We start from the raw sequence: 14,440 nt of genomic DNA on the forward strand, positions 1-14,440 counted from the left end.
TATACCAGTGAGCAACATTAAACTCAACTTCTGCTCTTAAGTCTTACATACTAATTGAGGAAACTGTATCAATCAAATAGATCTAAGATTACAACTGTGAAACATGCTGTGGAGGAGAAACGTACTTTTATGGGAGTCAATAACAGAATCTTACTAGGAAAGGGGGTCAGGAAAGGCTTCTCCATGGAAGTGACACTGGAGCTGTGATTTGAGAGATTAGGCTATTAACTAAGTGAAGACAAGAAGACAGTCCAGGCAACAACAAGACCAGAGGGAGGCCTTGAAAAACCCTGATGAATGAGACTATTGCTAACTCTCAAGAGCAAAGGCAGGAATAGCAAGAGATGAGAAAGGAAATCAGAAAACCACTGGACTAAACTAAGCCAGGTGTGGGGGTTGCAGAAAGGGTGGCAGGAGAGTGGGTAGATGAGAATACTATTTTCAGATTATCCTGACTACATTGAGGAAACAAGAGGAAAAGAAATTCAACTGATTTTGAGTAGACCAGAAAGTATATACCACTATAGTCCAGAAAAGAGAACACTGTAGCTTTAATTGAAGTGATATAAATGGAGATGGTCAGATAAATGGTCAGTACCTGATAACAGACTTGACATGGGAGGGAGAGAAGGAGGTATCATCAGTGCATCCAGATTTCTGGCTTCTGCAACTGAAAGGATGATAATGTCATGTGCAGACATGAGCAACACGGGACAAACTCAAGTGTGAGTGGAGATGGGCAGGTTTTGATTGGCTGCTTTCTCTCCTGCCTCTAGCACAATCACTTTGTTTCCCTTGTATCACAACAAAACTTCTCAACCTCCCATTGTGTGGTCCAATATCAGTGATATGTCCACTGCCTCTCATATGCATAGTGCTGGCTTAAGAATAAAGCCACTGTCCATGCAGGTCCCTCCACCTGGAATTTCCTTCCTGTGTTAGTCCATTTTCACATTGCTATAAAAGAACTGCCCAAGACTGGGTAATTTATAAGGGAAAGAGGTTTAATTGGCTCACAGTTCAGCATGGCTCGGGAGGCCTCAGGAAACTTACAATCATGGTGGAAGGTGAAGGGGAAGCAAGGCATCTTCACAAGGTGGAAGGAGGGAGAAGTGCCGAGCAGAGGGTGAAGAGCCGCTTATTAAACCATCGGATCTCATGAGAACTCACTCACTGTCACAAGAACAGCAAGGGGGAAACCACTCACATAATTCAATTAGCCTTACCATATCACTTCCTCACTAGTTAATTCCTTTTCATTTTCTAAAATCTCATCTTAGACATCCAAGTACCCTTTCCTATTGTAGTACTTTTATACTCATGCCAATCTCAACTTGAATTTTCTATTTTTGCACTTTTGTGCAGTAGACTCAAAGTTCCTCAGAATCAGGAAATGGGACTTGTGTTCATATTTGCATCCCTGGTGCTAGCACAGGATTTGACATATGCCTGATGATCCACAACTCTCTTCTCATTATGGATTAAGAAAAATGGGCATGGAGCAATGATGTAACTTCCTTAGAGTTGTTGAACTCAGGTCAACTTGCTCAAAGGAGTCATAGCACTGAACCTCACACTCTGCTTCCTGTGCCTGCCATGGTGACATTAGTTAAGGGCTGGAATCATTGCTGTCTGTTGTTGGGCTGCTTATTAGTCACACATGTGAAGAATGGCTTGAGCCGTTTCCTAGGAATTAGGAAAATGAGAATTGTGGACTGCAATTCTGCTGTTAACTTGTGAACCCCGTACCAATTAGAGACTCCATAAAAGCTTGAATGAGGATAATATTTGGCAACTGGGAGGTAGAGAGTCATGGCTTCCTGAAGCAAGCCATGTGTGTCTCTTTACACTTGCAAAACCAGGTTGGTAGAGAAGAGGAGAAACAATGTGATTGTGATGCAGTCAGGGGGCAGTGGCCAATCAAGCTCCTTCAAACGACTTCACTGGCATCAACATGCCATGGAGATGCCTTGGTGACATTATTTCTCGGGAATGAAGAGATGTGGAGTTTAAAGGGGCCTGATCCGTGGAAGCCACATTATGAAATCCTACCAGTGGTGCTGCTGGGACTACAGAGGGTCAAGATTTTTCCTTCTGTTTTATATGACAGCAATTCAAACCCAAGGATTTTTCCTTCTTACGTCCAGAAGTAGCTTTCTCTTTGTTTTTCTTTTTTTGGTCTGAAAATGCTAAATGTTTCTTCACATTTGTATCTAGGAATGCCTATGTGCTCAACCAGTATGAAAAAGAAATTTTTTTCTCCAAGGTATCAAAGCATGCTTTTCAAAAGTCAAAAACACAATTCTCATATAAATATATAATGAGCACATGTTCAAGATGTATTTAACTCATTAGTGAGGAGACAGGCAAGATAATTTGGTTCCTTAATGAGGGGATAGGCAAGATGGCAAAGCTGGTTCAAAGGCAGATGCAAAAAACTGATGCAGCTATAGCCAGTCGGGGAGAACTGCTGAATGAGATTGCTAAGTTAGATACAAAATTAGATACCAATTTTTATTGGTCTGGTTCCACCAACCAATAAAACCATCTTCAGAATTATCTTCTCTGCTGGACACAAATCATTTTTGCCTCTACTAGGCAAAAACCATTTGCACCCTAACATTTACTACATGTCAACATCTAACTTTACCACATCTGTGCCCCAATCAATGGTAAACAACCAGTTACATTTTCATAGAGGTGTCTTTAAACATTGAAAGGATATATAGTTTTCATCTTGCCTGTTTTCCAAGTTTTGGATACATTTTCTTAATAAAAGACGACAGGAAGGGAAATGACATACCCATTGGTATTCCAAGATACCCAAAGTATGTTTCAGGTGACAAAGGGAGATGGGGTTATAGGGGAAAGAAGAAAAAATGGATCCCCACTCCACAGATTGTTTTAAAAATAAACTTCTAACACACATGATCATGGAGACTTTTCCTGTCAAGAAAACAATAAGCCTTCCCTTGGCATTTTGACTGCAGGTCTCTTGCTGATGGGGAGATGAATGATGCTGTTCTTTACATATTCCAGCTGCTGGTTAAGCTCTATAGATTGCAAGGGCATTTCATCAGTTGGCTGGTCCTACCATTCATTACATTTCACTTCATTCATTCATTTGTATCCCAGGCACTGTTTTAGGTGTTGGGGATCTAACAGAAAAAAGACACATGGCTTCTGTCCTCATGGAATTCACATTCTGGTAGAGGTGTGATAGGCAAAAAAAGAGTAAACGAATACAGAGAATCATGATGAATTGTGAGACTGCCATCATCCTGTGATGAAAAGCAATAAGAGGGGTCTACTTTGAATAAATTGGTCACTGAGACCTCTCTGAAGAGGCAGCATTTACGGAGCATTTACAGAGCATGAGGCTTGAGGCATGAGAAGGTGCCAGTCATGTGTAGAACCAGGAGAGAGATGTTTCAGGCATTGGGAACCACAAGTGCATAGACAGTGAGTATGAGAGTAGGAAACAAGGAGAGAGTAACATAAGCAAAGACCAGAAAGGCAGATGGAGGCAAGATCATGAAAGTCTCCACAGGTCATAGCAAGAAATTTTGAATTTGTTCTATTAAAAAAACAGAAAGCCATTAAAGGGTTTTGCGCAGTGCAGCACCTCAGTTTGTATTTAAAATGATCAATTATGGCTGCATTTAAAATGAACATCCATGGAGAACAGATGAAATCCCCAAAGGTAAATGTGCAGATAGACAAGTAGTCCCAAATCTGAGAGACTTGTGTTAAATATGCAAGAAGTAAATTAATAGTATCAAAGGTTCAACATTTCCATGTTTTTCTTACCTTTTACTGAAACCATCCAACCATGTCGTGATTTAGTCTATTTCTTTTGCAGAACATCTTTGGTGACTGCAGTGAGTCTATGTTTATGTTATTAGATGCAATGACTGTCAAGAGACTCCAACTATGAATATTTTGGAAATGTTATCCATATCTATATCCATATCCCTCTCAGTATCACTGAATTCCCAAGAGAATAACACAGAAATAATATTTTCCTTCTCAATGGACTTCCAAACACTTTCTGATACCCTCTTTCTTGTCTACCAAGAACTCCCCTGAAAAAAGGAGGTAGGAAGTGTGAGGATATATAGCAGAATAGTGAAGGGAAAATGTTACCTCTTCTTCTTCAAGTAGAATGAGCCGAACCACAACGATGTGAATTGCATTGCCAATGCTTGGGTTATGGAACAACCCGGTGACCTAGGGTCAGAAATAGAAAACCATTAGCTCCACATGAAGAGATAATAAACAAACACCAGAGGAGACAATAGCATTGTAATGCACATAAAATAAAGGTTTTCTTATAGGTCAGAAACGTTGGGTGGTGTGCTAAGAAGAGTGAAATGTGCCCATGGCTCATTCCACATTACAATATTTAAAGACAATCTTTCAGGGTGATTGCTTGGCTGTGTGTCTGAGGGATTAACATTTTTCTTTTCTTAACCCAGCCCACAGTATTCTCCTCTTTTATTATCAGTTACTCAGGCAAATACCTTTTCCCATCTCAATAGGACTAACATCCTCTTGAAGGCAGACAACATCAATAATGCAAATAGAAAGCTTTAAATTAGGAGTCATTAACTTTATTCCAATTATATTTCTAACTACTTTGAGGAAATTATGTTCTAGTTCTTTGCCTCAGTTTACCCCTTTGGTTTACTAACATAAACCGATGAGACAAAGCTGCATGAAAAGGATTGAGTCACTTGGTAAATACCTACTAGAAATATGTAACTAATAAATGATAAAATGTTCCCAGGATATACAATTTTAAGGGAAAGACTAATTTATCCTGAATTTTCATCCATATTCATCCTTAGGCAGGTACTAGTTTCACATATATATTTACAAAAATAAGTTAAAAGGACCAAAGAAAGGCCTTTCTTATTTATGTAAGCATTTTTTTTTTTTTAAGATGGAGTCTCACTCTTTTGCCCAGGCTGGAATGCAGTGGTGTGATCTCCGCTCACTGCAACCTCGGCCTCCCGGGTTCAAGCAATTCTCCTGCCTCAGTCTCCTGAGTAGCTGGGATTACAGGCGCCCGCCACCATGCCAAGCTAATTTTTGTATTTTTAGTAGAGATGGGGTTTCACCATGCTGGTCAGGCTGGTCTCGAACCCCTGACCTCGTGATCCACCCACCTTGGCCTCCCAAAGTGCTAGGATTACAGGCACGAGCCACCGTGCCCGGCCCTATGTAAGCATTTCTAATGACATCTCTTCACCAGCTGCCCCAGCCCCCATGTAGTATGGCATACCATGTTCATGATGGTGAGGATGTAGGACTCCACATTCTCACTCCCATGGTATTCAATCATCTTTGTGTCGGCCACCACCAGTGTCTCCACCCATCTCTCCTTGCTGATGGAACGCCGAGAGCGGCTTCTGCTTGGCAAGTTGTGCCTCTCCCACTTCTCCCGCCATAGCTCTTGCTTCTGGGAGATGTTAACGCTATCTAAACAGTAAACAGAGGACAATGGTCTAACACTGTATATGTCTCATATATTATCTACTTATGTTTGTAAAGATGCAAGGCCATAAGTTTAATCTACTTTCATAATATAAATGCAATGTCTTTACATACATGACTGAAATAGACCAATTTAAACGAATATGACCAAGAGAAATTTGAATCTTACAGAGAGGTTCAAAAAGTACTTTATAAAAATGTTTATTACCTACTACATTAAATGATGTCTTCCACTATTGAAAAGACATAACCAACAATGGGAACTTTCTCTTTCTTCTCCTCCTCTAAATTATTCAGTGCCTACTGTGTGCAAGGCAATATACCAGGCTTTTAAATGCCACATTGTTTATCCTCATGAATAACTAAGGTACATATTCTTCTCTCCATTTTGCAAATGTGGAAACTGATGCTCAAAGTGGCTGATTAAATAACTTTCCCAAAGCTGCGCAGCCCATCAGTCAGTAAAAGACTCAGTATTTTCTATGCCCTAAAATCATGCATTTTTAAAAATATACACCACACTGTTTCCTACAGAGTAAACACGTATAAAACTGTAGTATATATAAGCTGAAAACCTGCAGAAGGTTCCAGGCATTCCACTTGAAGATGGCACAAAAAGAGGTGGAAAAGATCCAAAGAAGGACAGCAAAATTATCAAGGTGACTGACAGATTTTAGTATGAAAATGATTTGATATATGAGGGTCATGGTTTGGAAGATGAAATCTCGGAGAGGCTATAGAATGATAAAGAAAGTCAGACAGTAGCTTCTCGGAATCATTCTTAAAATCCCAGAATACTGTAAGTAGGGAGCACGTTCCAACTTGAAAGAGGTCTGTTCAAAACCAAAATGAATAAAAGGCTACCTCACACATCAGGAAGCAAGTACTTAACCCAAGTGGAAGTCAAGTGTAAAAAGTTCCAGTGGGCTCAGAATGGCTTAGGGTGCCGAGGAAAGACAGGTTGACCGGAAGAGAGTAAAGAAAGAAGCCTGGGCTGATACAGGGGCAGCGCCTGGGTCTTTGAAGATTCCTATCAGGATCACAGCCACAAACACTTCCTGCCTCTCTCTCATCTGCACCCTGGGCCCCTGGCAGGGGCAGAACATCAAAGCAGAGTGGCAAACCTCATGTTCCCTTCCTAATCTTTGGTAATGGCCATCCAGTCTGAACTTGAATACTTCAGCAGGAGGAGGGGACACTCAACAACTCACAGGGCATCTTGTTCTATTGGGAAATTCTCGACTGCATTGAGCTGAAATTTGCCTCTCTGTCATTCCTCCTTGTTAGTTCTGGTCCTGTTCTCTGAAACATCTACAACTACACCCCCTCCTGGGGCCCGGCCTCAGAACCTGAGTTGGGACAACTAACACCATATCCTGCCCTCTCCCCTGGTGCTCTCTAGGCTGTGGGAGTTGCTTACATTGATTTGTGTGTAACCTTTCCTGGTTCCTCAGTTTCACTGCCCATATGAAGTTAGAACACGTTTGGTGATATTGACAAAATAAATGAAACATCATCATAGGTCTAAATAAATTCAAACTCTAGCGTTGTGAGTTTCACTTCAAAATAATAATGCTGTACTTTGATATAACACTTCTGAGAAATAATCCGGGATTATGTAAACTTTGGAGGGAAGTCCTGTGAAGATTTAAAAACGGGGAGATGGTTAACCCCTCATCTGAATGGAACCATTTTCTAGTTTCCTTCTCCACTCACTTTGCATGGGGAAGCATGAATTCCGTAAGAAATATCAAGATTTTATCACTGGTTTCTAACTTTCTGAAACCCCCTCCCTCATTCTCCCATCAGCCTTTTGTCCCTTTTTTGAATCTCACGTGAATGTTTTCAAACCATTATCTGCTTTCAGATGTCTCTGGATAAGCCAAGCAGCCGGCCCCCTTTGAGCCCACGTGGGCTGGTGTTTTCTGAAAGGGCCGTTACAGGTTGGGTTGAGTACAGGAATTGGGACAATGTGGATTCGGTCCCATCTTTCTCTCAGGCCCCTCCTATCTTGCTGGGTGGGGACAGGTCTACTGTAACCAGGAGGCTGCTCCGTGCCGCCCTGACCTTGTGTGTGAGGGTGACTGGCAGACAGTTTTCTCACCCAGTGCCCTCACAAAGCCCTTGGGGCCTTAGCCCTTCTTCTCCCTTGGCCCCTGCAGGCTCAGCCTCCCTCCCCTGGGTGCCGGTCCCCTCACAGAGGCTTCAGCTCACCTCAGCAGGCAAAGACTGTGCGGTGCACAGCCCCTCATTAAAGCAGAACCCGGTGCTCCTGGCTGCACCTCTGTCCTCACCCTCAGAGATCTACTGTTAGGTACTAGCAGGAAGCTGTCATAGGTGAGAAATACGTAGAAAAAAGAAGTAGTTTCTCTGCTTCCCTTAGTCCTGTCTTTCTTTACTTCTTCTTTACTCTCCCCTTTTTCTACCTTTTATCCCTCAGTGTTGACAAAGAGAGTTGCTAGGCACTCAATGTTTGCATCCTGCCCAGACGCAGATGTTGAAGCCCTAATCCCCAAGGTAATGGTATTTGGAGGTGGGGCCTTTAGATGGCAGTTAGGCTGAGATGAACTTGTGACAGTGGAGCCCCCATCATGGATTAGTGTCCTTATAAGAAAAGGACGAGACATCAGAGCCCTCTCTTTCTCTCAGAGAGAGGAGAGAGATGAGGACACAGCAGGAAGATATATACATCTCTCTCTCTCTCTCTATATATATATATAGGCACTGAAAATATATATACATATATTTATTTACTTTCTCTTTCTCTATATAGGCACTGTGTGTGTGTGTGTATGTATATATATGAGAGAGAGAGAGAGAGAGGTAGATCTTGGACTTGACCTTGGACTTCCAGTCTCTAGAGTTGTGAGAAATAAATTTCTGCTGTTTAGGACACCCAGTCTACCCAGTCTATAGCATTTTGTTATAGCAGCCTGAGCTAACTGAGACACGAGTTTTTTTTTTTTTTTAAGACATCTTTAAAGTCCAAGTTACTTTCATTTTTCCAGCAAATAGGTAGTTACTCAGTAGTAAACAGTCATATAGGAGGAAATGTGGAAATGAGAGACAGGGTCTGCTAAAGGCATGTTATCTATTTAAAATTTTTCAACAAAACCTACATTAAGCACTTATTAAAGTTCAGGTCCTATACTAAGCACATAGCACCATACCTCATTTAACCGTGCTGACAAATCTATGAGATAAGCCCTCTTATGATCACCATCTTATAGATGAAGAACTTGAGGATCAAAAAGATTAGGTAATTTTCCTAAAGTCACATAGTAAATGACAGATTCAGTCATCTGTGTGATTTCACTATAGCAACGACAAACATTTATACAATAGGTTTTCTGGGCAAGGCCCGAATTACTCTCCTGAGTAGAGACAAAGAAGTAGGTGATGTGATCCTTGACTTTACGCAACAACCAATCTACTTGTGGGTGATGAGACATGAACACAAGAAAAATTGTCATCATTGGGGTTCAAGTAATTCCCAAAAAGAAATATCAGTTATATTATAGATAGTGCCGGAAGCTTTGCGGAAGTGGTAGGATCTGAACCGGGTCTTAACAGGACTGAGCTGGGGGAGAGGACTGTATATATGTAGACTGACTCTGCAGAGTTCTAGTGAAATCTCAGATTTGATGGAAGAATTGTTTCTACTAAGCAATTTCAGAAAGTACGAGAAACCAGCCCTACACATTTATCTCCAAAGCTGATGACAAAGACAGCTAGTTCTTTGGGTCAGGTGAGGGGTTGATGATTCTGGGAAGCTCGCCTCACTGTTCCCCATCATACACACCACTGCGTTTAGAGACCCCTCTTCTCAGCCGGCATAGCTTCTGGCCACACTTCAATCCGAGTACTTTTTATATTGCCATAATTTCCTGTTATTTAAGGGGCTCTCTAATTAGGTTTTAAGCAACTAAAGGGCTAGAAAAACATCTTCTTTGGCCTTTGCCCCAATCCTAATACCATAACAGGCAAAAGTGGCACCCAGTAAATACCAAATGCACAAGCGAAGAACTGAAGATGAATCAGAACCAATGTATGAACCACACACGAAGAACTGCCAGGTTTGTCAATTTTTTCCATTTGATGACTTTTTTCATTTAAGGAATTATCCCCACTGAGACTATGACGTGCTTGTTTCAAGCAGAGAAATCCAGTCAAATGGGCAGCTTAAGTAAGGAAAATTTCCAGTGCTGAGAGAGGACAGAGAACTGACTTTCCCACATGGAAGCTAACAGAGTACAGATGTCTGTCTGGCATTGGCTGAAGTGTTCAGTATACCTGAGCACTAACAGAACAGAAGTCCTAGAAGATCCCTGGAAAATGCAATTTACTGAGTACTTTTTCCTTCCCCAAGCACTGCAGGCAGCTCTTCACAAAGCTCTCTCTCTTTAGGGATTTTGCAGGTAGCAGAGCCTTCACCTACTGCTGATCTCTGAGTCCGTGTCCACTGCAGGCAGGCAAGGATCACGCCTTGATGAAGCCACACGGAGGAACCTGGAGTAGTGTTAGGGAGCAAAGAAAGTGAACACAGATGGCGGAAGACTCCGGAAATTACAAAGTTTCCAGTACATTCAGGAGTGCTTTTTAACGTGCCAGTAGTTTCTAGTTTGAGCAAGGAGGCTGCCTATTTTACTTAGAAAATTGCTCAAGGCTCTGCCTCCAGCCCAACCCTTCCCTCATCTGGATTCTCTTCTACAGCCTTATATCAGATTTCCAACAGAGAAGGATTTCTGCCCAGTCAATGCAGGTTGACCACTAACTGGAAATTGGCCACTAATTACTACTGCCTTGTTTGAGGTCCAGCTTCTCCCAAGATGACCTTCTCAAGTTGATCTTCTCCAGCCCACACTGCAGCTTCCAGAGAAGTGAGACCTAGTACCCTAACTGTCCCACCTTTCTGTCACCACCTCTTCAAGGTTTCTGAAACATGACACCTGGGCAGCAACACAGCAACACAGCCACTAACAGCCACCTGGGATCCAGTGCCTATCAAGAGCCCAACTGGTGCTAAACACTCTTGGATTTGATCATTTATCTTAATTCTCACAATAAAAACATGTAGTAAATATTATTGCCATTTTAAAATGAGAAAGCTGAGACCTAGAGAGATTACAGAGTTTATTCAAAGTCTCATAGCCAGTAAGCAGCAGGACCAGCATTTTAGCTGGGTTAGTGTGAATCTTATTTAACTTAGCAGCATGGAGATGGCGATGGGATTTCCGGGATCACCTGCCTAAAAATTTCAGCGTGAGGAATGGAAAGGATCAACTAAAAAAAAAATCATCTATAGAAGAAGTTGGACCCCAAACCAGCTGAGTTCTAGTCCTCCAGGTCCCCACCAGTCTTCAACAATGCATGAAGGACATTTGTCTAGGAGTGCAGTAGGAGGTAGGTGACCTTTTGATACTAGATTTCTGGAGACAATGTCCTGTTCTTTATATAACTCAGACAAGTTCTACTCAGGGAAGATGTTGTGGACCCAGTGTTGAGGGCTGGAGAGATGGTATCAGGAAAAAAGAAGGAAAGCATCTTAAGACTAATAGGTCCTATCCAGGCCCACTATTGATAGCTGCTCACTCCCCATGCCTACTGGCCTGGCCCAAACCACCTGTGACCTTGGACAAATATTACTATCTCTTCCCCTGTCTAATGAAGAAACTGAATTGAATTCCTATTTTTGTGAGTCATGGAACCTTTCCTTCATACAAAGATTATGCAAAAAGTAAAGAAAAGAATGAACCCCAAAGTTGCTGGGGTCATGGGGTGTGGTGGGTGGCCCCAAAGGGGATTCCACATGGCACATCTTTAAACCACCAGATGACACCATCTCTGGGGCTCTTCCAGTTCTAGTGTTCTCTGAGTTGGGCAAACACACCTTTCCACTGCCAAGGCATAATTGTGAGCTATCTGCTGCATGCTAGCATTTACTTAGGGCTACCACACACTTGCACCCAGACCCTCTTCTTGGCAGGTCATTGTGGCCTTCCCCAGCAGAGTCGAACACCAGTGCAGGTGTGTGCATCCATTAGCAACAACGGCTGAGCAGCCCGAGGGGCCCAACTCCCCAGGCCAGCTTTGGGAAGATTTGAAGGGTCTCCGTAGGAAGTTCATTTTTACTCCACAAAAAGTTTACCTCGCTAACTGTGAACAAAGAATTTTTTTTACACTTAAGTAATAGACTATCCATTTCTCAAAACTGGCCACTGTTGAAGTATAAATAGCTGCCTTTAAAGAAAGCAAGCAAGCAACCTGAGTCTAAGTATTAGAAACGGCTAGATCCCCAAAACAAGTACATCGCAGCTTAAGGGTATGGATAAAAAGTATAAGCACCTGAAAAAAAAAAAAAAAAGAAAGAAAGAAAGAGATGTATTCCCAAAGGCTGGATGGTCCTGCCTGACACTGCACTCACTTCATTCAGAATACGTCAAAAAGATGGAAATGGCAGATCATTTGGGACACATGACTCTTCCCAAAATACCAACATAATTACATCAAATGTAAGTAAAAAGGATGTTTGAAGATCTTTCCAGAGAGTCAATAATCTGAACGAGTCGAGAATTTATAATGAATTTATATTAAATCCATTGTTATTTATATGTTTATATTAGATATAATAATAGATTTATATTAAATCCATTACATTAATATTAAATCCATTATTATTTTGTTAATTATCTATTTAACATTTGTAATGCAAAGTAATTCCACTGATTTGAGGTCTGACCCCACACACTTTTCCGTTCCACACTCTCTCATAGAAATGTGCTGATGCATTTCTCACAATGAAGACCAGATGTGGAGGAGGCTTCTGGGGGCAGAAGTAAAATAAACAAAAAATGAAGTAATCAACCAAGTGGATAATGAGTCCCAGCATGCTTAGACATCGATAGAACTCTGCTGACACACTTCCCTTAGCTTCATGACTGAGGACTGGGGAATAACTCAGGGACTTTCACGCTTCACCCAAGCCTCCCAAAACATTTCTTACAGTTTCTATGTCCATGTCCTCAATGGTGAGCTGGCCATTGCTGTAAGGGTTCAAAAAGAGTTTACTCCTGCACAGTTAGGGTATAAAGTTTCTACCAGCCTGTAGGGTATAAAGTTTCATGTAGGGTATAAAGTTTCTACCAGCCTGTAAAAGAAAGACTACCTATATTGTGACTCTCCTGCTGGGAAATTTAGTACGTGTTTACAAAGCTCTCTAGACAATGAGTCTCACTTTGTTTTTAGAGGTCCCATTAATACCTAGTGTTCTGAGGAATATCGCTGAAAAAAATACAACTTTTAGGGGATACTAGCTCAGGAAGGAAGTGAGATTCAATGAATACTAAAGTCTTTTCATATTATAAGCCTGTCATTCTATGATGATCTATATGGAAATGAAGGGGAGCAAAGTCTTATCCAGGAACCATATAGTGGGAACACAATGCTTTCTTCTTAGGGTTCTCCCTGGTCTTAAGGACAGTTTCCATCTTGCCGGACCAGAAATACTGTTAGTTAAATAGAGCCACTAGGGAAGCAGGTGAGACATGGAAGAGAGGTCTCTTGGGAAACGGAGTTATCTTCCATCTGTGGAAAGATAGGTGATGGACAAGTAGGGAGTCATGCTAGCATTTACTTAGGGCTGGTCCTGAGCTTCAGCAGGACCTTCCAAAGACAAGACCATGCTGGAACTCCACGTATACCTCCTTACACATCCTGGCAGCACTTTTAGAGATTCTCACTAAGACCTACAAGTATAGTATGTGCTCAATAAATACAGTGCAAACTGCTTGAGAGGCTTTTCTTAACGTTCACACCAACCTAAGGCTAACTATTGACCTAAGAATAAAAGATGAATTAGTGCTGTCTAAATAGATCTGGACTATCCTAAGGTGAGCCCCCTCTCAGTGTCCCTACCCCACTGGCCCAGACCCTTCTCTGTTGTTTGTATCAAGTCCTTAAAACTTACTAGGTCAAATAGTGAACATGCCTGAGGCAATTTGTGCCTTCCTTTATGATGACTGTGTTAGACTGCCAGTTGTCCTCAATATTTGTTCTTCCTCTCTTCCTCTTTTTTTTCTGGGTGCATGGCTTCCTAGAATATAGACTAAATTTCCCTGCCCCCCTTGCAGTTAAATTCTGACCAATAAGACACAAGGGGAAGGGCTACATGTAACTTTCAGAATTTAAAGGGAAGGCAGAGCCCCTTCTCTTCCTTTGCCTCCTTCCTGGCCTGAATGTGGATGGTTTCAACAAAATAGATGCCAGATATTGAAGAAGATGGAATAATATAGAAAACAGACAATAAAAGGATCCTGGGTTCCTGATTGTGGAGATAAAACCTGGGATGTTTTATTTCCAAATTCCATTTATATGTGAGAAAAATAAAAGTATTTTTCAACTTGAATAGAAGAGGGCTGTCTTATCTGTTTTGTTCACTCCTTTTACCCCCAGCACTTAGAATAATTCCTTCTACTCAGTAACAATATTTTAAATAAATCAGTCTTATGTGGGATTTTCTGCCAGCCAAAACCCATATTATTCTAAGTAAGTGACATGATGACTTAACTCTCCCCTTCATGTTTGGAGGCACTATCTCTTCTCAGAGTCTGTAATCCTAGAAGTGAACTGCTTTCATCTCCAAGTGACAGCATTCGATCTGTCCCCTCAGATCAGCAAGTTGATTATGTATAAATAAACAGTGAGTTCTCTTTTACTACCTTCAGTCTGTTAACATAGGAATAAGACTGATTTCCCACAATGGCTTCCAAAAATAGTATTTTCAGAGAAGTCACATATTTACTCTTGTTCTGGAGAAAATAGTCCCATGAGTCCTATGTGTATCTTCTTAAGAGAACTGAAGGTACCAAGGTTTAGTTGAGAGGGAAAGTGGACACTATTTATGCTTGGAAACCTCATATGTACTTTTAAATGAAACAAGAAA

The 14,440-nt window shown here is 41.4% G+C and overlaps 1 protein-coding gene across 3 annotated transcripts in view; it reads right to left on the reverse strand.

Moving 5' to 3' along the window:
• ADAMTS12 (ADAM metallopeptidase with thrombospondin type 1 motif 12) overlaps positions 1 to 14,440 on the reverse strand; it is a 366,598-nt gene that overhangs the window by 151,040 nt on the left and 201,118 nt on the right. For all 3 annotated transcript variants that reach the window (XR_012414525.1, XM_005556663.4, XM_073995108.1), the window contains exons 4-5: positions 5,288 to 5,484; positions 4,147 to 4,230 (exon numbers count right to left, since the gene is read on the reverse strand). Coding sequence is in view for 1 of the 3 variants with exons in the window: in XM_005556663.4 (XP_005556720.3) it covers positions 4,147 to 4,230; positions 5,288 to 5,484 (281 nt within the window). In the remaining 2 variants the exon portion in view is untranslated. The remainder of the gene's footprint in view (positions 1 to 4,146; positions 4,231 to 5,287; positions 5,485 to 14,440) is intronic.

This window comes from Macaca fascicularis, chromosome 6 (genome assembly GCF_037993035.2).
Source record: "Macaca fascicularis isolate 582-1 chromosome 6, T2T-MFA8v1.1".
In the NCBI taxonomy this organism is placed as follows: domain Eukaryota; kingdom Metazoa; phylum Chordata; class Mammalia; order Primates; family Cercopithecidae; genus Macaca; species Macaca fascicularis.